Source organism: Podarcis erhardii (assembly GCF_964252035.2).
Source record: "Podarcis erhardii genome assembly, chromosome: 1".
NCBI classification, from domain to species: Eukaryota; Metazoa; Chordata; class Lepidosauria; order Squamata; family Lacertidae; genus Podarcis; species Podarcis erhardii.
Window position 1 is genome coordinate 39,633,611 of NC_138497.1, and position 25,171 is coordinate 39,658,781.

A 25,171-nucleotide genomic window follows, 5' to 3' on the forward strand; every position below is an offset into this window, starting at 1 on the left:
GAATGAACCTATGATGGTCTAGTTTTACTGTTCACACCAGAAGTGCTGTAAAAATAAAATGATTCCGGCAAAGCATCACAGCTGAAGAAGAATTAACATTTTATTACTTCTTCTAATAGATACTCAAGTTCCAACCTAATATATTTTTTATATAATAGCAAAGCTGAAGTTTTTCTGTTAACTCTTACCAATGTTACCCTTAAGACATGAACTCTTGCTTTCAGAAAGGAGGAAAAAGCAAGCACTTAAACAGAAACAGCTCAGCTCACAGATGACGACGATGAGGCTTGATTCATGCCAAGATTCTACAACACAATTTATCAGAAATATATTTTTATCCACCCATGTAGAACATATTCTTTCCTATTATACTGGTCATTCCTTGGTCTAATGGGCCACAAACCTCTACTGACCCCCAAAGGGAAAAGGTCCTTCTCTCAAATTTTATACCTAAACCCTCATCTAATACTTTTATGTGAAAGATTGCTCAGAGGGCTGTAATTTCGAAATGATGCTTTGGCCTATTAATATTTTTCTCATCAGTTTGTGTGGTTAGAGAACCCACATGCCATTCAATAAATGCAGCTTCAATACAGTGCTTAGACAGATCTTTGTGACCGGTCAAAACCATCTTCCAGAATAGGTGAGCTCAATGTTAAAATTACAATTCGTCCAATGAAAGTAAAACAGTGTATTGATTCGAAATGCAATAGTGAAACCGCACTTTCCTAAACACCTTCAGACGCACACTTCCCTGTATGCAGACACATGTTCAGTGACCTTTTTTTATATGCTACTGTAAATAATTATTTTAGCCCAGCCTTTTCTAGCCCAGTGCCCTCCAGATTCTACTTGGGACAACAATTCCCATCAGTCCCAAACAACATGGCCACAGGAGTTGCCGTCCAAAACATCTGCAAAGTACCAGGTTAAAAAGATGTTTTAGGCTTACATTCAAATTTTCAACTTGCCGTGAGCAAACACAAATGCCCTGAACCCAAGTATTAGCAGAGCCAAAAGTGCAACTGCATTTTAAAAAAAACCCAACAACCTTTGACTGGGTTCCCCTTTGCCTGCTCCTTAAGGAAGAATGGGAAAATAGCCATTTGAACAATCTGATAGGAGACAGGTAGAATGGGAGAGGGTAGCATTGAATCAGCAGGAAGAGAGGCATCTACAACAAAAGCAGGTGTGAGCCTTCAGCCTCTCACTAATTAGTTGCAAAGTTATATATTGATTGCTGTTAGTAAAGTTTTTACTTAAACCCTTTCATCAAAGTCGATTCTACTTTATAGAGATAATGGTCCAATGTCAAGCCATCCATTTGTATCACTCATATGAGCGAACTGTAAACTGTTGCATTATGTATGAACCTTTATTGAAAAACACACTCACTTAATGATGGCTATGAAAAGAGCTTCTCGCTTTTTCACTGTCTAGTGTGAAAAATATTTATCACAGTGAAGTTCAATTAATTGTTTAAATATATAGTCATGGAACTGAAGTTCTTCATATTTCTGTTCCATAGTTCACCTCTGCTTGGTATAGTTTTATTTTACCAGCTACATCTTATCCACAAAACAGATTCTGGTGTCTCCATAGCTATCTACTGTATGCATGTTTTCTCTTTTTATTTCTATTTTAGTAAAACCAACTAGTGCTAATAATAATAATAATATTTATACCCCGCCAATCTGCCTGGGTTGCTCCAGCCACTCCAGCCACTCTGGCTTCCAACACATAGAAGTATAATAAAACATCAAACATGCTTCACCTTAGTAATTATTCTAGTTCTGATTCTTACCAAAAGCTGCTACTTTTATGATTATAGCTTGAAGGTTCGAGGAGATCATTTCTCTGAGCAAAGTTTCCTGGTTCTGACGCCAAAGGTAAGCCAATGGTTGCAGGGTAAGCCTCTTGCACCTGTTTGAACAAAGGAAAAAAAAGGCCTGTTATTATGCTCTTGCACCCAAACCCAGACTATTAAACCTTTAACCAAATTTCTCATGACCTTCTGCAATCAGATATAGATATTTCCAGAGCTTTTCTTCTGGGGGGACGCATACCCCTAAACATTTTGTGAAAGCACTGGATATTTCCCAAGACTGCTACCTTTTAACCTATGATAGTCCATCCATTTACTTATCCATGGGACTAAAGGAGAAAGATGTCAAGTGGTTTTATGGAAAATAGAGGGTGATACCTAATTAAGTCACAGAAGAGAGCCACTGAAATCAATGGACAAAAGTGTTTGAAGTCCACTGATTTCAGAAGATTTACGCTGAGGAGAACACTGTATATCACCCATAGTGTAATCAAGGGCATCTGGCCATATCATTTTGAATTTTAAATATGGAAGCACAACATGAATCTTTGGGGTCATTGTTGCTCTTCAATTTTTTAGCTATTTCAGCTTTCAAAGTGGACCTGCTTTGGATCTACAGGGACACATTCACTTGCAAAATCCTCATTCTGTTTTGGTTCTCAGGGGAAAAAGCATAACTGCTGCTCTTTGCCCTTTCCTTAAATGGGACCTCCCATAGCCTCTTTTCAGAAGATACTGGCTTTTATTCTATTTAGCCATGAAGCTCATTTTGTGACCTTCGACTACTCATTATCTCTCAGCCTAACCTGCCTCATAGGGTTGTGATGAGGGTAAAATGGAAGGGAAAGAATTTGAGTACTTGTAAGTCAGGTATGAATGAGTAGGGCTACTTTCGGTGCCTCTCAGAAACTGCAGAAGGAAACTGCTCATCAACTGCCTACTCCACGAACACCTACTGACACACAATTTGTTTTCCTGTGGATAACTCTGAAACAGCAAGTGTGCCCTGGCAGACAGTTTCCTAACAAATCAGAGGGTCCAAGGAAAGTTATATAGTCACAAAACCAATTTCTTGCTTTTTTAAAAGGGGGAAATAAGATAAAGTCAGCATACCCCTTAAGGACTGTCTACGCCAAAAATCTATTAATTATAATTCACCTGAATGAAGCCAATTTTCCAAGTAATAAAGTCAACATTTATAATTTAGCCTTATATGTACTCAAAATATCACTGGAATACTAAATACCACTTGGGATCACTGTACTAAGCAATATTTATTCAGCTTAACTGATACACATATTTAGACAATTCACGCCAAAGTGCCGCAGGAAAGGATGGGCTTAGGTTCCTGAAGCCTGTATTGTTAGAGACAAGGATTTATATAAAATAGGGAAAATGCAATGCTCTTATCTTCTCTTTGTCTAGTAGGATGCATTCTTCTCAAGGTTTGCTTTTTTTTTACACATTGTAAATTTGTGACAACACCCATACAATTATATATTTAGAAGCATACAAAAAAGATTAAAATGAATTGAAGAGACCTAAAGCAAACCCTTCCCAGTTAAGCAGCCAAGCTCACATATAATGCACCGCTAGATCTTGATAAAGAACAATTTTGTGAACAGTCTGCAGCACAATAGGCTAAGAAATAGCCCTAAAAAACATCCCTGCCTTGAAAATGTGGAGGGGGAAATAGAGATTTTAGAATTACAGACATGTTAAATGCACTCTAACAGGTCTCAAGTCCTTTAAAACTCCTCATAATTAAACACTGTATTTATGAAAAGTGATATGGAAACCGATCATAAATTTAATAATGCTGTTTCAATAGCCTGGGTCTAGATTTTGCCTTCTGCAAACAGAAGGGTGGCTGCCGTTCATGGAAGCCTTTGAATCTAGAAGAAATCCCACTTGTGGAATGGGAGAGGATACAATTTCTGTCAATTCTTCCTTCCACCTGGAAATTCGCTCAAGGGAATTAGGAGACCTCTGGGAACAGTATGCGAGGGACTGAGTCCTACGGGTGAACGGACAACTGGCAAGAATCGCCTTCCTCACTTTTGGCCTCACTGAGGTCCAGCACCGAGGGCCTTCTGGCGGTTCCCTCACTGCGAGAAGCCAAGTTACAGGGAACCAGGCAGAGGGCCTTATCGGTAGTGGCACCTGCCCTGTGGAACGCCCTCCCACCAGATGTCAAAGAGAACAACAACTACCAGACTTTTAGAAGACATCTGAAGGCAGCCCTGCTTAGGGAAGCTTTTAATGTTTGATGTATTACAGTATTTCAATATTTTTTTGGAAGCCGCCCAGAGTGGCTGGGGAAGCCCAGCCAGATAGGCGGGGTATAAATAATAAATTATTATTATTATTATTATTATTATTATTATTATTATTATTATTATTATTAGCAAAACACCTAGGAGATTCTACCACCAGTGCAGGGAAAACCAGGATCCAACCAATATAATTTTATAATGAGCTAACACAGCTGAGCCCTGCTAACACATTTCCCTTAAAGAATCAAGGTGCAGAAAATTGCCAATATCAAATACATTGAACCTAATAGCTATACCAACCAGCGGTATGTTCTGTTTCTCAGGTTCCAATTTCCTATATGTGCTTCTCTTTACTATTGTAGGTATTCAACATATTTCAAGCAGACCTTATTTCAATAAACAAAATTTTAAAACCCTACTTTTTGGGATTTTAAAATGGAATTCAATGTTCTATCTTAAAATGACAAATCATGAGTAAGAACTTAATTATCTAGTAAACAAGCACATTTTTAAACAAGGGATACATAGACATTTCTGAATAAAAGTAATGTTAGTTGAAACACTAGACGCACACACAACATACATATCCCTTCTATAGACACTGAACTAATAAACAAGAACATAGGTTTTTAGTGTTATTACCGTGAATAGCCCTATTGACTTAAACAGGATTACTCACTCTAGTGAAGTTAATAGTGTAAGATTATGAAGTATGGGGATGGAGAAGTGTGTTCCGTTTTCTAGCAAAAATAATATAAAATAGCATGAAGTCTAGCATAAAGTGAATTTTGTTTTAAAATAAATTGGAAAACTTTAATGGTTCTGCCGTCTAGTAAAATTGGAACTTCCTTTATTATATATTTTATTCATTCATTTATTTATTTTTAAGTGGAAACATGGGCTGGGATCCAAAGCCTTACCTTTGGAATACTCAGCAATTTCAATACACCTGGTGTTTTTTTATTTTTAAGTTTTCTCCCCATTTAACCAGCAGTTCCCTGAACCATGTTGCATACATTTTTGAAACTTCTCTCAATTCAATTCACCATGCAGCACAGAAGATGCTGTTAGGAAAACTTTAGTATGAAACTTTACTGGGCTCACTGAAGTGGTTGTGTTTTGGTCAATGATTTAAGTCAAGTTACTGGCTTCCATATTTTATTTCATTTTATTTCATACAGAGAGCGAGAGAGAGAGAGAGAGCGCGCGCAGTTTATATCCTGTGCTGTGACTAGGCAGCCCCTAACAAGCAACACAGCATCCAATCCATAATTACAATTTCGGAACATCTCTTCACAGCTATTTCCTCTCATAAGAAGTACAGTGGTACCTCAGGTTACATACGCTTCAGGTTACATACGCTTCAGGTTACAGACTCAGCTAACCCAGAAATAATGCTTCAGGTTAAGAACTTTACTTCAGGATGAGAACAGAAATCGGGCTCCGCAGCACAGCAGCAGCATGAGGCCCCATTAGCTAAAGTGGTGCTTCAGGTTAAGAACAGTTTCAGGTTAAGTACGGACCTCTGGAACGAATTAAGTACTTAACCCGAGGTACCAATGTAGTAGTGATCACCAGTTTGAATGTAGTGATCACCAGTTAGACCAATTCCTGGAAGTTAAGGCTATCAATACCTACCAACTGCTATAGCCATGCTCCACCTCTGCTCATAGCTGTCAACTTTTCCCTTTTCTTGCAAGGAATCCTATTTGGAATAAGGGAATTTCCCTTTAAAAAAGGGAACCGTTGACAGCTATGCCTCTGCTGTCAGAGGTAGCATGACCCTGACTACTGCTAGTTGCCAGCCATGAGTGCAGAGAATGCTGTTGTGCTCAGATTCTTCTTACATGCTTTCTATAAGTTGCCTAGTTGCCACTATGAAAACAGGATGCTGGGCTAGATGGGCCACTGGCAGATCCAGCAGACTCTTCTTGTGTTCTTATGCACAGTTTAAAAGACAACCAAATGGCCAGAATCATTCCCTAAAAGCATTCCTTAAAAATATGTCCTTACTTGCCTTTGAAAAATCAACATGGAGCTTGCCTGATGAGTCTCTAGCGAGATAGTTCTATAGCCCTAAACTGCCTTCGTCTGAAGCATCTGAAACACCACATTGTCTCACGTGAACCTACCATCAATTGTGTCGTCTTCCAAGTGCCTGCCATTCTGAAATAGGGGGATGGCTACTGAAGACAGCTTTTTCTGTGGTGGCACCCGAATTTTGGACATGTTTGACTGGTGCCAACTTTGTTCTATTTCACATGCCAGGTGAAATCCATCCTATTCTCCTGAGCTTTATGTGGTACTTCAGCTGTCTTTTCTACTTTCATTTGCTGGTTCTGCTATTTGATACCGCAGGTGGGTTTTTACAACTGCATTTTATTGTGTACTTTTTAATATAGGTATGTATAAGCTATTTCTGAGGCAACTCTACAGAAAGTTTAAACATTTCCAGAAATAAACAGCTAGTGCTGGTGTGGCCATTGAAAAGGTCCTGTCTATTTGTAAAATGGTTATGCAATTATGTATCTCACACTTCCTACAGTAACTACAACCAAAATATTTCAAACTGTGAAATGTTTTCAGAAGCTTAAGACAGCTTGAAGAAAATGTTCCACCAACAAATTCTTCTTCTGCATCAGTAAAAGGAAGAAACGGCGATTGCACTTCCAGCAACATCTGCTACTATACGAAGTAGAAATAAGACCAGCTGAATTGAATGGAACTCACATTTGTGTAAGTGAATGTGTGAATTTGTACATTTTCTCCCGTAAGAGGCCACAGGAGCTACCATCACATTACTAAACTAAAATCAAGCTTAATTACAACAAACCGTATGTACAAACTACTAATTGACAATATAACCATCAAACAGGTTAAATTGCGACTAAGACATCAAAACCTAAGAACCATGCCCCTTGTAAACCTACCAAGTCTATCCTACATACCAGTGGTATACCCAATTGGTGGTCCACGGACCCCAGGGGGTCTAATATCCCCTGGGATACCCACCCTGGGGTCTAATACACATACCCATCAACTGTCTGGAACATCCAATTTTGGATGGCCATGCTCTCTTGTGAGAGCACAGCGTCCCAGAACACGTGAGATTGTGGCCAGACGCGCCTCTCACATGAGATCGTGGTGCCTTAAAAAAAGTGGTTTGGGACACTGTGCACTCCCACAGGTCACGTGACTCATGCAACAGCGCAGCCTAGAAGACGTGCCTCTTGGTTTTGCGCTGGGACATGTTGGAGGGTACGGTGGTGCCATTCACAGAACTAAAACTACCACAGATGTATCAACATTTTCAAAAAGTAGGGGGTCCATGGCTTGGCTTTTGAACAACAGGGGTTCCACAGTACTTAGCTAATTGGGAACAACTGCTATATACCTTGGAGGAATTCCACTGAACTCGGTGGCCTTAGTTCTTAGTAGAAACGCATAGGACTACACTGTAAAGGGATGGCTAGTGAGGTTTACTCACTAGATCAGGCACCCCCAAACTCAGCCTTCCATCTGTTTTGGTACTACAATTCCCATCATCCCTGACCAATGGTCCTGTTAGCTAGGGATGATGGGAGTTGTAGTCCCAAAACAGCTGGAGGGCCGAGTTTGGGGATGCCTGCACTAGATGCTAGAAGCCTAGTCCTGAGATCTTTGTAACTGAAGATTCCCATACAGATATCTTGGGCCTAAGTTCTATTTATTGAAGTGGAGAGAGCAAATTCATACACAGAAATGAATGTGTATGCAAACTGGCATTGTTCATTGAAATGAACGTGGGAGCTTCCCTTGTCGGGAGACGCCATTTTGCAGCTCATCTCAGGTGCTGCAACTTATTTTCCCTTCTATTTGTTATTGATCGCTCTTCAGTTTCAAATAAATTTATTTTCATGAACTCTCTCACCCACACCCCTTAACGTTGGCTGTTTGGGCATGGTTCTATTTTCTCTTGATTTATGTTCTTTCTGGTATTCCCACTTTCCCTAATTTTAAATCCCTTGGTTTTGCTTTTTGCTGCTATTCCACAGATCCTGCTCTTGTTCCTTTCTACTGAACTTGCCTTCTCTAGACACCTTCACACACAAGTAGCATACGAAAGGGCTTCTCCCACTTGTTCCCTCATATTCTTTCCTACCACCCTTACATAGACTGCACACAACATGACTTCTCTTGGGCTTTGTTTCTTGGTTTGGAGAGAAACAAATCGTGTGTAGCACTAACCTGGGGCCATGCTTCATTTCATTCCAGCACAGCAAAGGAAGGAAGGGTGGACCCAATCCGAGCAGTGTGCACAAAGCAAACCTAGCTTATCATGATGTGTGAACCACCGCTAACCCTTCTTCAGTCTTCTAATCAGGTACAAGGAGTGTCATTACCACTTTTGGTTTTCCTAATCATATGTATACAATTCAAAAACTTGCCCTTTACTGTCTCTTGCAACTAACAAAATATCAAGCCAAGTCTTTGTTCTATTTTGCCTTGAGTATTGCATTTAATTGGTCATACCATTCCCTACCTTTCTTTATTAAGTTTTCATAGAGGACGGCGCTGCTTGCTGAATTTTTCTCGTCTATTCTGTGATCATATTTATGCTGTGTCTCTATCCCCACTGGCTTCTAAATTTTTATCGTCTTTAGTTAAATTTATTTTCTTAACATCCAAAAATCTGCATAATGCAGTTCCTTTTATTCTTCCGTTTTTTCAGTCCATATTCCTTAGACAGTGCAGAAACCATTTCCCTCCTGAACACTGCTCAATACATTTTAGGCATTTAATATGCCTGAAACTTTAAGTCAGGGTTCTGACACCAGAGGTCTTCAGACGTTGGGCTACAACTTCTGCAATCCCTGAATATTGACCATATTAGCTGGGACTAAGAGGAGATGGAGTCCAAAAACATGATGAAGGTTAGTGGTCCTCCATTCCTGCTATAAACAGTACTTAATTTTTAAACAACAATAAGTACCATCACAGGTTAAAGAAGCAATTCCATGTTTCCACGCTCATTTCTTCACTCATTACAACAGGAGTGAAAACCTGCACTCGTAGGAGGGCATCTAGATGTCCACAGGTGAACCTTATGCCAAAATCGCCGCTGTCCAGGCATAGACTGCAATAGCCTACAATGGTTCTCACCTTCCTCTTCACTCAAATGGAAGCAGATGGACAGAATATAAATATAAGCTACAGAAAGGTGAAGTGTGGGCCACAAAAAAATTGGATGCACCTCTAAAGGAGATATTTTCAGAAGAGCCCATTCTAATCTGACAGCAGCATCTTACAGGCATAGAGGGAAAAAAACCAAAATAATAAAAATTCCAACTACATACTAGGTACAATCCTTTACAAGCAAAGTGTACATTAAAAGCATGCACTGCAGTATTTCCCCAATAAGAGGAATGATATTTGTCCAATCAGACCTTTCATCCTCAAACAGACCATTTTTACCCAAGTCTCAAAAACATCCCACTGACTCCAAGCAAAGTAGCCAATGGGCAAAGCAATACAAATACGCAAGCCAACAAAAACATAAAAATTGGAAGGATTATAGCTCTTTCCCAATTTTATGTTAGCTAGTATAGAAGAATTGTACAGCAGCTTTAATTCACATTCAATGTAGATAAGTACACAAAGAAAAAAAACAATCTTCAGTTTGTGAAGTATGTACAAATTGTTGATATTGCAGTGTCCCGTGCACAGCGGAATGATGAGGAGTACGTGCACATACTCTCTCTCTCTATATATATATATTTTACTCTATATTGCTTTATTTACATTTCAAAGCTGGTAGGTTACAGAAAAACATCTTGCCTCTGCCGGAGCAGAGAAAGCATCCTCTCTCCTCTAAAGCACGGAGAGAACACACTGAACTGCAAAGAACAGTGAAAAACAGGAAACCAGTGTACGTCACATCCAGTCTCCCTTTCCCGTGGGAAAACCCAACAGCAACTGACTGTGGAATGTAAACACCTGTCTCGTGACAAGCACTTCGCTGCACAGTGAAAGAGAGCAGAAACCAACATCCTCCCCCTTTCTGTGAACATCACTGGGCAGCGTGTTCGTACAATATCAGTACAAACCCAACTTCTGCACGTAGGTACAGTGTTGATCCCTTGATACAATCTTGGACAATACATCAGCAGGAATTTCATTACCTGGCATATAGGACACCGTTACGAGTCCCTTCTGAATACGTTCCCTAGCATGTTGCAACTTCAAGTGCAAGTGCTTCGTGCTTTGCTTACAACCTTCAGAATTCAGCAAAGCCAAACATGCTTTGTTGTCCTGGTAAACCTGGATTGGACATTTGACAGGAGTTTTCATGTCTTTGCACAATTGTAACAACCATTCACAATCCTTAAGTGAATAAGACAGTGCATTCAGTTCAGCTTCACAAGTACTTAAGCTAACTGTTGTTTGCTTCTTGCATGACCAATCAAATAGACCCTGATTGTACATATAGCAAACTCCAGACGTACTTTTCCTGTCTGTAGTGTCACTTCCAAAACTTGCATCTGCAAATATCTCAAGACCACCAGACTTCTGATTGTTAAATCTTAGTCTGTAATGCATAGTGCCTTTCAAATACTGCGCTATGCGTTTCAGAGCTTTCCAATCCTTAACAGTAGGATTGTTGACTTGTCTGCTTAGCAAATTACAGCTAACAGCAATGTCTGGTCTTGAACATCTGGCAATGAAGTTTAGCTTGCCTAGCACACTTCTGTACAGTGTAGTGTCAGAAAATGCTTCTTCAGTGTCATCTACCTGATAACCTGTTGTCATCGGTGTGTCTACAGGGTTAGCATCCATCAGGTTTAGTTTGCTTAACACATCAGCAATTTTCCGTGACTGGTGTACTAGAATGTTACCATCTTGATCTCTCTCTATTTCCAGAGATAGGTAGTTGTTTACCTCACCAAGATCTTTCATGTCAAAGTGCTCTTTCAGTTGAGCTAGGGCGTTATTGTACATTGTGGCATCCTTCCAAAAGAATAATAGATCATCAACATAAAACAAACAATAGAGTTTCTTTTGCCCCTCCTCTTTGACAAACACACATGGATCAGCTTTCCCTTGCTTAAAACCTAGAGAAAACAATACTTCAGTGAGTTTTGTGTGCCAACATCGTGCACTTTGTTTGAGACCATAAAGGGACTTCTTCAGAGCACAAACAAATCCCTGTTTTACCTGTACGCCATCAGGTGGAAGCATATAAAGTGATTCATCTAGAGATCCGTACAGAAAAGCTGTATTCACATCATGGTGACTAATGTGTAGATTCTCCTCTGCAGCTAGCTTGAGCATAAGCCTAATGCTCTCATACCTCACTGTGGGTGAGTAGGTCTCGTGATAGTCTTCACCTGGTACTTGTGCAAAACCTCTGGCTACCAATCTGGCTTTGTGTCTGACTATCTTGCCATTTTGATCAGTCTTCGCTTTGAAGACCCATTTGCTTCCAAGCAGTTTCATTCCTGGAACTACTGGAACTAGGTCCCATGTTTTGTTCCTTTCCAAGGAATCAAGCTCAGCCTTCATGGCATTTAACCATGGCTCAGCTTCCTTTGAATCCAAATCCTGGATTTCTTGGAAACTTGAAGGTTCAAATACCTTCTTGGAGCTTTTAACAGCTGTTACTGCTATCTTAGCAAACTCATCAGCAAATCTCTTTGGAGGTCTGCCTTTTGTTGATCTCTGTGACCTGCGAATTAGCCTTAAGTCCTCAACACTTTCCTCTTCCTTCTTGGGAGAAAAGTGACCTATTGTGAACAATGGTTCCTCCAACTCTTGATCAGAGCTTTCAGAGGGTCGCATAGAGGCTTTCGCACTCTTGAAATCCTCTGAATCACCCGATTCAGTTTCAGACTCAGAATCAGAACCTTCATCAGTGGGTGTGGGTTGTTGCGGTTGCTTTTGACTATCCTCAGTCTCATCACTGTCATCAGGATAACATTGGAAAATTCCCACATTCTCCCCCCACTTGGCATTGTACTCAACACTTCTTGTGAGCTTAATTGTCTTAGAGTCAGTCATCATTATTCTGTAAGACCCTTTCTGATAGCCTAGAAAGATACCATGCAATCCACGCTTGTCTAACTTGGAGCTTTGTGGTGAGTGAACCCACATGTCAGAACCAAAAATTTTCATGTGTTTGATGTATGGCTTCTTGCCAAACATCTTCTCATACGGGGTACAACCAATCGCTGAAGATAACCTGCGATTATAACTGTAAGTGAAACACGAGAGAGCTTCGGCCCAATAACTCTCTGGAAGATTTGCATCATGTAGTAAGGTTTTTAACCCTTGAAGCAATGTCTGATTTGCCCTCTCGCAAAGTCCATTCTGCCATGGCGAGCGAGGGCTAGACAAATCGTGTTGAATTCCTTTCTCAGTCAGAAAAGCTTCAAACTGCTGAGAAGTGAATTCTCCCCCGCGATCAGTGAAAAGAATTTTTATCTTCTTACCATGCACATTTTCCAACCAAGCACAGAATTCCTTGAACCTAGGAAAAGCCTCTGATTTCTGCTTGAGATTGTACACATAAATATACCTGGAAAATGCATCAATAAGAACCATGAAGTACCTGTTTCCACCCAAAGAGGGCGCTAGTGGTCCAACCAAATCAGCATGAACAATTTGGTATGGTTCTGTAGCTTGCCTACTAGACACCTTACCTTTCGCAGCCATTTTCACCTTGTTTGCTGCGCATGCCTTGCACTTCATGTGGTACCTGCAGGGTTTAATAGTCATACCTTCAACCAAGGCAGGAATTTTAGATATCGCCTCAAAATTCAAATGACCAAACTTTCGGTGAAAATCATGAATACATTCTGCAGGCAAACTTTTGTTAGTACCTGCAATGCAACAAGTGTCATCCTGCACAACATCATCAAAATACAAAACATACAAACGATCAACATATTCAGCATGCAATACATAATCATTTTTCTTTGTGATGATGCACCTTGTGTTCTTAAAGGAAACGTCAACTTTCCGCTCATTCAGCTGTCCAACGCTGAGCAGATTATGTTTGGCATCCGGTACATAAAGAACATCCTGTATCGATAAGTCCAAACTGTAAAGAACAACAGTTCCGTAGCCTTTACTGGGGATTGTGTGGTCATCCGCCTGGTGAATCGCACCTTCCTGCGGTGTAAAAGACACGAACAGTCGCTTATCGTTGCACATGTGATGCGTTGCAGCCGAATCAACAACGAAGAAAGATCTAGACGTTTTCTGGACCTCTGCAACCTTTGGAGTGAAGCGTGAGACCATTGCCTTGTGCTGCGTTGTCCTGGACACCGGACCTTTGCCTTTGCCTCGGCCTTTTCCACGCGATGAGCTTTCGCTGCGCTGCTCTGTCTTGGCCCTGGGATATCTGCATTCCCTCTTCTTATGGCCTAGACGTCCACACGAGTAGCATTTCACTGCCTTCAAAGCTTTGGCGCCATCTGGTGGTTCCACTGCACTATGGGATGACGTCTGTGAAGTCTCCCCCTTGCCCATGCAGCTAGCACCCCGGTGGTCTGCTTCATTCAGAATCACGGCAGTAACATAGTCCACTGTCAGCTGAGCAGTTGGCTGTACAGCAATCTGAGTCGCAACAGACTCCCAACCTGAACCCAAAGATTGTAGTATCATGAAGGAATACACAGCCTCTGGAAAGTTGAGTCCTCTCTGTTGCAGCTCATGTCTCAGATTCTGCATCTCCATCAGATGTGTACGCACATCTCCACCTTCAGCAAGAGCCATATTATGCAGCTTGGTAAAGTAAAACATAGTGGATCCAGCTTCTGTCCTCAAGTGAGCCTCTCTCAAAGCGTCCCAAATTTGTCTGGCTGAGGTCTTATCACGCAATAGACAGAGCTCTTCTGGGGATACTATCAATGTAAGAGTTCCCCTTGCTTTGGAATCTTTAGCTTCCCATGCATCTGTAACTGGAGCTGGGGGGGGGGTGTCTGTAATAACTTCAAACAGACCCTCTTTCCGCAGAATAGCCTCTGCATAGAGAACCCAGTCCGCATAGTTTTTCTTATTGAGCTTAGGAATCCCACAAGCATCCTGAAGGGCCATCATGACTCTGGCATTAGCCTTCTGCGTCATCTCTGCTGCTTTAAATCATGCTGCGTCACTGCTGCAGCTGCTTTATTCCAAAAGCACTTTTAAAAGTGTACTTTCGGTTTCCCCCAGCCTCAACGCTTCTACGCTTCCGTCTTAGAGCCTTTGCCTGTGCCACGGCAAAACGGCCTTAAAAGTTCAAAGTCCACCCATAAAGCCATTAATTAGAAGCTGGCAGGCTGCCCGGAGCAGTAGCACATACCTCATCAATCATCTTGACGCGCAGAGCAGATACCGTCCGATCCGTCCCTCTGCCGCTGTTCCGATTCCTGGAGCCCATAACCATTTATTGTTGATATTGCAGTGTCCCGTGCACAGCGGAATGATGAGGAGTACATGCACATACTATATATATATATATATATATATATATATATATATATATTTACTCTATATTGCTATATTTACATTTCAAAGCTGGTAGGTTACAGAAAAACATCTTGCCTCTGCCGGAGCAGAGAAAGCATCCTCTCTCCTCTAAAGCACGGAGAGAACACACTGAACTGCAAAGAACAGTGAAAAACAGGAAACCAGTGTACGTCACATCCAGTCTCCCTTTCCCGTGGGAAAACCCAACAGCAACTGACTGTGGAATGTAAACACCTGTCTCGTGACAAGCACTTCGCTGCACAGTGAAAGAGAGCAGAAACCAACACAAATAGCATGTTGCAATTCATGTTCTAGTTTACACAATCCTTTTAAATATATATATATATTTGCTATTCTGTTTTATCATATCATCAATGCATTATATGTTACAGTCAGACACATAATAATAATAATGTAAATAATAATACTAACAGAACTTATTCCTCGAATTTAACTGACTCTTATAAACCTTAATTTTAACTTCCCTTCTACTCTTTGGTTTTTGACTATGTTTTCTTATTCTACTAAATTAGTTTCATATGTTACACTGTCTCACTTTGTCACATCTATTGCTGAGTACTATTTTTTTCAGTCTGTTACACTTATTTTCTTGTTATAATATTTCTGCATATATTCTATATATAATGTCTAGTCCTCTTTTAAATTCTGACCATCTTTATTTCTTAATCTATTTGTCATGCTGGCAAGTTCTATATATTCTAATATTTTAAGGTGTCATTCTTCTCTTGATGGTACTACATCAGTTCTCTACTTTTGTGCTACTAGCTGTAGTCACATACATCCATAGATTAGTTTGATTTGTTTGAATTTCTATTGTTACTATTCCCAGAAGGAAAGCTTCTGGGTTTTTAGGAAACGTTCTTTTAAACACTTTCTTAAATTTGTTATAAACCATCTCCCAGAATTCTTTTATTATTCTACAAGACCTACCATGAGTGATAAAATGTGCCAATTGTTTCTTTACATTTCCAGCATAGGTCACTTTTAGTTCTAAACGTTTTAGCTAGTTTACTTGGCGTCAAGTGGGCCATTATTAAACAGTTCTCTTTCAATGCATAATTAGCAGTGAATTTTAAATTCATTTCCCACAAATGTTCCCACAGGTTTGGATCAATATTATGATCCACATCTTGTGCCCATTTGATCATAGATGATTTCACAAATTCTTCTTTAGTTTCCCAATCTAATAATATCCTATACATTTTAGATAAATTTTTAACTCTAGATCTTAATATTTCTTTTTCAAAATTCTGATGGTTTTTCTGGAATCCTAACTTGATTTAAGTGCACATTTTTTATTAAAAGCAGCAATAGCTTAAAGGTGCTTTTATGACTTGCTTACCATGCATTGTAACACAGAGAGTAATTTTACTTACACGTCTTCTACACGGACCCGTTGGTAGTCTGAAAGAATGGCCCCTACAGAAACACCTTCCACACCCTCCTCATCCTGAAATGGAAGAGATACACATAAAAACCAGTAAAAATAAGTTAATGAAGTATTCAATAACATGGATTGTATTGACTTTCACTCAGCCTTAGGTATGAAAAGGGAAAAACATGACAACTGAAGTCCATAATCAGAGACACAACTCTGCCCACCTACCCTGCCAATAGCCCTACATACAAATGATGCCCATATCAAAGCTATAAGTCACAAAAATGTTGGCCTTTGCAATCATTGGGAGCTACTGATATCCACAACAGTGCTGCAGCTAGATGAATTTCTGCTATCTACTTTTCTAAACATCTTACTCCAGTCTTCTTTAATTAGCACCATCTCCAGTTTTATTTCTGGGCCCAGTTCAAAGTGCTGGTTAGGGTTGGGTGACATAGTCCATATTGTGATACACGTTTCATAATTTTTGACCTGGCAGTATATTGCGAATCATGATTTATTTGTGTGCTATGCAAAAATCACACTGTGGGGAAAACCGTGAAGCCAGCCAAAGCTTCTCTTGATTCCTGCAGCCCCTGTTAACTCTGCCAGCTCAGCTCTCCCCACCTCCTGCAAGAGGTAGCAAATCACAAGAGTAGGCAGTGGCAAAAATGACAATATAGGAAAAACCGTGAAGCCAGCCACTACTTCTACATAGCTGCATTTTTATTTCAGACTTCGTGATATATCAGTATATCTTGATGATATAGCTGGTGATATATCATGATGTTAAAAACCAGATATCACTCAGCCCTAGTGATGGTCCCATGGACTGCAAGAAGAACAAACGTATCCATTCTTAAGGAAATCAGCCCTGAGTGCTCACTGGAAGGACAGATCATGAAGCTGAGGCTCCAGTACTTTGGCCACCTCATGAGAAGAGAAGACTCCCTGGAAAAGACTCTGATGTTGGGAAAGATGGAGGGCACAAGGAGAAGGGGACGACAGAGGACGAGATGGTTGGATAGTGTTCTCGAAGCTACCAGCATGAGTTTGACCAAGCTGCGGGAGGCAGTGGAAGACAGGAGTGCCTGGCGTGCTCTGGTCCATGGGGTCACGAAGAGTCGGACACAACTAAACGACTAAACAACAACAAATACCCGGAGGTCTTGGGGTGGGTTATTATTATTATTAGAATTTATATACTGCCCTATACCCGGAGGTCTTGTGGTGTTTCACAAAATAAAATCAAAATATAAAACCACAAAATATATAATCAAAATAAAAACAACAACCCAATGACCCCCGCCCCCCAAACCCCACATTTTATAAGGGCATGGGAGGTCAATCAAATGTACCACGATGCCAGTGCTATCAAGCCTATCAAGCCTCAAAAGTACTGACAACATGGATAGCAAGTGAAAACCAAGTCCACAAAAGTGTAGGCTATTAGTAGTAGTAGTAGAAGTAGTAGTAGTAGTAGTAGTAGTAGCAGTACCCCGGCTGACAGGACTGCCCCAGCCACTCAGGGCAGCTTCCAACAGAATATAAACCACAATGTGACATCAGATATTAAAAACTTCCCTATACAGGGCTGTCTTCAGATGTCTTCTAAAAGTCATAAAGCTGTCTATTTCCTTGACATCTGATGGGAGAGTTTTCCACAGGGTGCTCCTACCTTAACGAGGGATAGCTCAGTCAGTAGAACATGAGGCTCTTAATTCAGGGCTTTGGGTGTTGGGCAAAAGATTCCTGCATTGCAGAGGGCTGGACTAGATGATCCTCATGGTCCCTTCTAACTGTATGGTTCTTGCTTACATACATACTGAGAAGGCCCTCTGCCTGGTTCCCTGTAACTTCACTTCTCGCAGTGAGGGAACCACCAGAAGGCCCTCAGAGCTGGACCTCAGTGTCCAGGCTGAACGATGGGGGTAGAGACGCTCCTTCAGGTATACAGGGATAAAGCCGTTTAGGGCTTTAAAGGTCAGCACCAACACTTTGAATTGTGCTCAGAAACGTACTGGGAGCCAATGCAGGTCTTTCAGGACCGGTGTTATATGGTCCTGGCAGCTGCATTCTGGGTTAGTTGTAGTTTCTGTGTCACCTTCAAAGATAGTCCCACATAGAACACATTAAAGTAGTCTAAGTGGGAGATAACCAGAGTATACTTAATTGGTCACAAGATTCTATTCTTTTTTCTGCAGCAGGATAACATGCCTTCCTCACTGAAAATTGGAACTACGTAACTGTTCGGTGGTTGTATGAAGAGTCCTGAAAGCTTTGCCATCTTGACTGTTGATATAGTGTTTTGTGGGCCAACCACTGCCTGTACTTTACCTGAATGTTCAGTGAGCATACCCAGTGGCTTCACTTTTCTATTAAACAGCACCGAGGACAATATTGTACCCTGGAGTACACGCCAGCAGGAAGACCATGGGGCCAAAACACAGTCTCTCATTGCTGGTCCATCAGGGCAACAAAGGTTGATTCAGTCTAGATAATTTGATTCAGTCTAGGACCTCAAGCAATTTCTCAGCTACCACTCTCTCCAGCAATTCACCCTCAAAAGGGGGTATCTGTAACCAAGCTATAGTTGTTATAAACCATAGGTTCCAGGTTGAGCTTCAATGGTTTGCTGCCAAATAAGATCAAACAGGAATAATTCCAAAATAGAGACCATAAGAACTGCTATAAGGAAGTAACTGAATGCAATAACAAAATTCTACAGGCTGCCCAATTTGCTAGTGGATTAAACACAGTATAACTACACATGCTTTTTAATCCTCTTGTTACACAATTCCTTGAGTTCAGCAAGAAGAAAATTAGTGATAATGCTTTCCATTTAATTAGTATATTACATGCACTGTAATTATTAGTGGGAAATGTTATATTAATGAAAGTGAAAGTTAGCAGTAAATTACCTTGTAGTTATTGTCAATTTCCCAAGCTACTGCTCCTTAAGATAACCCTCTCCCTATGGTCCTTCCGGTAATTTTTCCTTGCCTGATAAACATGATGATTAAACAGCACACAGTGCAAACCTTTGATACTTTTTAAATTAAATCCATGCCCAGCCTAAGGGCTGTGTCTGATTTCAACTAAATGTGTCAGTTAATCAGATAAAAAATTATCAGTAACTCAAAGAAACAGCAGCCTAAGGCTTCATCAGGGCTAGGGAAAGCTGAACAAAATAAGACATTCAGACAATATCACATTATGAGTAAAGGTTACTGATAAGCATAAAGCCAAACAGAGCTGTTCATCACCTTAATAATATCTATCTTTGGAGAACCGCTACATACAACAGTCAAATTATCGCTTTTTAAAAAGCAATTAGAAAAATGGGCTACTATGCCAATACACCATTAAATTGAACATGCACTGGGGGGAACTAAGGATTATACTTGCAAAAATACAAGCTACTTTAGGAAATATCTCACAAAGAGATGCATTATTATTTCTAAATAAAAAGCACACACACTTGAAACAAGGTTTAGGATTGGCAAACAAAATTACTAGGCCAACAAATTGGATATTTATGTTCAAAATTTAATTACAGTCTAAATAAAGGAGAGTGCAGTTCCTATGCCACCCTCCCCACCAAAGCAACATAATTACACCACTCTAATTAACACCCGGCCTATCTTCTCCATCTAAGGTCTACCTTTCAAACTCTTCCTCACTTTCTGCTGAGGCACTCACCTCGTTCTCCTCCATTGTTCCTTTCCTCCTTCCCCATCAGTTGTCCTCTGAGAAGACAGCTACTCTCCCATTTCACCCTATTCCATCTTAACTGCTACCATCATTCTTCTTTTATAACTCTCCCCATCCCCAGCTCGTTCCTTATCAAACATTCCAAGTTCTTCCCCCATATTGGTGGGGATGGAGAACCTATCCCTGGACTCTTCTAATCTCTGGCTGATTTGTATACTTTTCTTAACCACCACATGCCTGAGACATGCCGTATACGCTTTCACTTTGACTCTCTTGCTTCCAACTACAGTGGTACCTCGGGTTACATACGCTTCAGGTTACAGACTCCGCTAACCCAGAAATAGTGCTTCATGTTAAGAACATTGCTTCAGGATGAGAACAGAAATTGTGCTCAGGCGGCACAGCAGCAGCAGGAGGCCCCATTAGCTAAAGTGGTGCTTCAGGTTAAGAACAGTTTCAGGTTAAGTACAGACCTCCGGAACGAATTAAGTACTTAACCTGAGGTACCACTGTACAGTGGTGCCCCGCAAGACGAACGCCTCGCAAGACAGAAAACCCGCTAGACGAAAGGGTTTTCCATTTTGGAGGCGCTTCGCTAAACGAATTTCTCTATGGGGTTGCTTCGCAAGACGAAAAAATCTTGCGAGTTCCCGCAGGGTTTTTTCCGCTTTTTTCGCCCTGTTCCTAAGCTGCTAAGCCGCTTAACAGCTGATCCGCTGATAAGCCGCTTCTCAGCTGATCGCTAAAAGCCGCTAGACCGCTAATAGCGCTAATCCGCTAAGCTGTCAATGGGCTTGCTTCGCAAGACGAAAAAACCGCTAGACGAAGAGAATCGCGGAACGGATTAATTTTGTCTTGCGAGGCACCACTGTATATGGTTGTCTGCCCTCCTCTTTCTGCAATCTATTGGAAGCATCCTTGTCAAATATTATCTTGCTAGCTAACGTATGGGTCTCTATTCTGTCTTGATCCTTCCAACCCAACTTCATTATGCTCTACGTTCTGATGATTCTTCTGACAGGCAGAAGAAAAACCATCTAAGAACAGACATTCAACATTTGCACTGTCTAGTCTGGCTCACCACCTATTATATTTATTCAGATGTTTCGTGGCTGCCTCAAACTCAAAATTTCCAAGACCAAACTGTTTGTGGTTCCAAAGCATTCTCTCACACACTGATCCTTTATCTCTGTATCTCCTGACATCACAAGTCAGCATGTTGACTAAAGAGATAGAAATGGATTATCTTAAATTCATCCACCTTTTGTTTTCCCAGTTTAGGATGCAATCCAAACTCCTCTGACACTGGGTTGTGGGGAGTTTGGATTAAAGGGCCTGTAATCCTCCCAATTCTCTATCCATCCCGATGGACTGAAATAACTCTATCGAGCAGTGTGTAGTCATATATTTCCTTATATTTTATTAGACTGTGTCCTGGCACCCATCTGGTATTTTACTAACCAATGTTGAGAGTAAACGGAATACTTTCTGGAAATTTAGGATAGCCTTGTTTCTCAGTTTCAGGGGAGAAATACATCTGATGTGAAATGATTGGGGGGGATCCAAGCATATAATTAGAAAAATCTAGAAGTAAAAGGTAAGCCTTTGTCAAATGAATAAACACCCACAGTTTTGCTTCAAGCACTGCCAATCATTTTTTGTTTTCCACATACTGCTATTAGTTGCTGTGACTGGCATCAGCTTGTCAATGCCTCTGGCAGGAGCTGACTTCACACTCTCATGAGAGACACCATGAACTGAAACTAGAACCTTGTACACTGTGTGCTACCACAGAACCATGATTTGGAGACTAATAGTCCTATAGACCAGGAGGAGTCCTGCATTCATATGAATTGAGCTGGAATCTCCCTAGTGTGCATCAATGCACTCTCAGAAAAGAACCACAAGAATCTAATAAACCCATCTTCTCCAGCTGTGAGAACTTCTGTATGACAAGCATTCAGCCCTTTGTCATCATCATGCATTCCTGGTAAGAGCATAAATTTAGAATAAGGATGTAAGAGCTGGATCCGACCAAAGGCCTACCTAGCACAGCATTTTGTCCTCACGGTGGTCAAACAGATGCCTATGGGCAGCCCAAATAGGACATGAACACAAAATTAGTATGCCGATCATGTGACTCTGAGCAATGCAAAGTCGCTCTAATTTGGGACCCTGGAAACAGTCGTCCTAAGTACATAAGATCAGAGGGGGTTGGAAGTTGTCAGTATTAGGTTGTGGCCTACAGAATACTTCTATGGCAATTTAAGAACCCAATGTCAAATGCTTACTTTACTGTTTGAAAGACTGCTATTTACAGAGAAAAGCCACAGCCCCGTGCATAAATAAGGTTCGAAGTTCAAACCCCTGGCATCATCAGATGACTGACCTGCGCCTGAGAACCTAAAGAGCAACTGCAAGAGAAGTCAGTGCAAAGCTAGATGGCTCAGTGGCCAGACTCAGCATAAGGGACCTTCATATATTCAACGTGAATCCCAACACAAACTCAGTAATCTAAACGTGTGCCAACCAAGCTGGACAAAATGTATTATCAACAGCAAAAATGAACTGGCAAGACATGCACAATTTGGCTTTAGGAAAACACTCAGGTTTTTAAAATAAGGATATTGAATTGGAATGAAGGAGGAGCATAGAGCTCTCAACTTTTCTTTGCATGCCACTATCTTTACTTTTTGATATTCCTTTTTATGTGGTTGATTAAGGTGGTGCCTCTCTTCACAAGTCTTCTGGCCTGCTTTGGCTCACATTTCAGACCAGGTGTCTCAACATAAAAAAAAAGGAGTGATCTGATTCAGTAAGTTGTTTTTCACACATTGCATGTTTTTAAGCAAAACAAAAAATTCAGCCAAAAATAAGCAAGAAGGCATCAAACACATCAATGCTGCTGCTACAAAACTCCTGAAGTAAGAAAGTACAAAAATACCTAAATGAAATGAACCATTGCTTACTTGAAAAGATGACATTTGATATACGAAATTCTGATTTTTTAAATTTTGAATTCATGACATAACAGGACTATGACTCAGGCAAGCAGAAATTTGAAGATGAAAATCAAATATGCGCAAAGTGCAATGATGTTGTATATACGCAGATACTGAATGATGTCATGTCATATAGGCAAAATTTATAGAGTTATAATATAGGTTATATCAAGTAGCTTTATTCATGTAGGAAATGCCTTGATTTTCTTGCAACAGAAAATTGGCCGAGACTCACTATTTGGTTTGCCTCCAAATATGGAAAAATGTATCGAGGCCATGGTAAAAATCTGTCCAGGCCACCAAGGAAGCCTAACTTAATCATGCAGTTTTTTCCCCAGATCAAATGCATCTAAGTTTATTGCTTCCTCAAAAAAAAACAAACAAAAAAAAAACAACACAAAAATTTCGCCCAAAGTCTAAGGAAAGTAAGTTGCATCCAGTGGTGTCCCTCTGTGGACAGAAGGCAATTTGAGCCAATGGTTTTGGGGTATTTTTTTTTAACAAATAGGAAGTGAATCAATTTTTACTAAATGCAACTGGTTCCTCCATACTTCCACTGCTCACAATATTAAAGCTCTTGAAATTGTAACATGATGGCCCATCGCAGTGAGTTGGAGGCTGCTTTTCGATTCGGATAAAGGACTGTGGGAGGAGGTTTATGACTTCAAAGGTTAAACATTATAAATATTACAAGTCATGCATTGTATTTATGCTTGTGGAGTTCCTACTGATCTCGCAGACTAGGCCCTCACTGGCACTTTGGTCCAAACAGATGCAATCATGTATACGACCAGTATAATTCCAGGAGCCAGATATTGTACTCCTGTTTTATGAACTACTACTGTTCTGTTCTCAAATTATATTCATGCTTCTCTTGATCAAACGGTATGGACATTTACTTTCTATCTCATGGATGGAAAATCTGCTGCCTAATAACTATCGCCCTTATAATTCTGGCCACATAGCACCCATTACTATTGTATGATTATTGCACATACTATTGCAATTTGTTCAATGGGACCTCCTTCCAAATAAATTTTCCTTAGTATCCTTGCATGCATACAAGAAATGTCATACATGCAACTTTCTCTTGTTTCTAAGTAGGTGTAATTTTTTCAATGCACACAGGCCATGTAATAACATGTATAAAGTCCTGTCTCCCATATAAAACATTTAATGTTCTTGCTCTGGGTCAATGCTGAGGCTTCCCGGTTTTCCATACATAGATGCTCTCCCAATGGTCCTTTGAATCCGGTCCTTGGTGTAAGGCCTAAATCTAAGCACATAGACCTAACAAATCATAATAGTTACAAGGTGAATTCTATACAGGCCAAACAAAAGCTCACTCAATGTTCAAAATAACTGAACTATAGCTACAGGAATCAATGTTGAATACAATACAAAGAAAAATACTCTTAAATCAATCACTGATCATGAAAGCAACATCAATAATTCTACCACAGACTAAACAAAAGCAGAAGTTTTCAGTCTTTAGCTTTTTCTTTTTTTCTTTTTAGTGTTTTTCTAGCTTCAGACAGGAAATAGGCATTTTAAATATATAGAGCTCATTAAAGGGGCCCACTAAACTGTTCCGTAATGGTAAAAGATTTTGCATTCAACGTACCACTACAAACTAGAGGTTTTAATGGCCATGTCCATAACAGAGTTGTCAGGATACTTTTAAACTTGATACTTTAAAGAAAACAACTGACATCATGAAACCTAATTATTAGAATCTCACTTTGACAAAGCTTTAAAGAGCTTCAGACACACATAAGTAGAAGAAAAATATCCATCTATAAAATGAAAAATGCCTGATTTTAAAAAATGAAATAAATTCTCTGTTTGGTGCCGATACAGAAATAAAGTTAATGTCTCATAAACTACGGGCCTTTCGTGCTCCCACCATGCAGGAAAGACAGCTATTAAGCATCTCAAATGAAAAGCCTTTCTTACATTCTAGTATGGACTTTTTTAAAAGACAAAGAATAATCAGGGCTCTCTGATAATGGAGCTGAAAATCCATGTGCAGAAGTAAAATAGCTGCTAAAATTGTTCCACAAACTCTTCTGCAAGAGTTCATGCAGCTTCTATAGCCGTTCTCATGCTTCGATTTGTGCCAGAAACTGCACAAGCTGAAGAATCTGTGGATTTAGTGCTCTAACGAGAGTTGTTAAAACAACTGTAAGGCAAGGAGAAGATGCCTTCCACATGCAGAACGGCACCCTTGGATCCAACCCATTGTTTAAGCGAGGCACGCAGATTCTGTTGTAGCAACCGTAATAACCAAATGGTATTGTTTTGTTTTGATAACTGCCAGAGAGGGGAGATAAAACTTGGTTTCTATTGGATCAGATTTCTGTAGGTGACAATGCAAAAATTGGTGGTGGTGGTGGGGAAACATATCGCAACACAGAAAATTAAGAGCAAGAACCAAAGAGCTTCGGGTAGAGAGCATGGGGCC

General features: G+C 40.4%; 1 protein-coding gene across 6 annotated transcripts in view; it reads right to left on the bottom strand.

Moving 5' to 3' along the window:
• DPH6 (diphthamine biosynthesis 6) overlaps window positions 1-25,171 on the bottom strand; it is a 238,385-nt gene that overhangs the window by 170,998 nt on the left and 42,216 nt on the right. For all 6 annotated transcript variants that reach the window (XM_081861069.1, XM_081861071.1, XM_081861072.1 and 3 more), the window contains exons 4-5: window positions 15,990-16,063; window positions 1,805-1,923 (exon numbers count right to left, since the gene is read on the bottom strand). In XM_081861069.1, coding sequence (XP_081717195.1) covers window positions 1,805-1,923; window positions 15,990-16,063 — 193 coding nt within the window. The remainder of the gene's footprint in view (window positions 1-1,804; window positions 1,924-15,989; window positions 16,064-25,171) is intronic.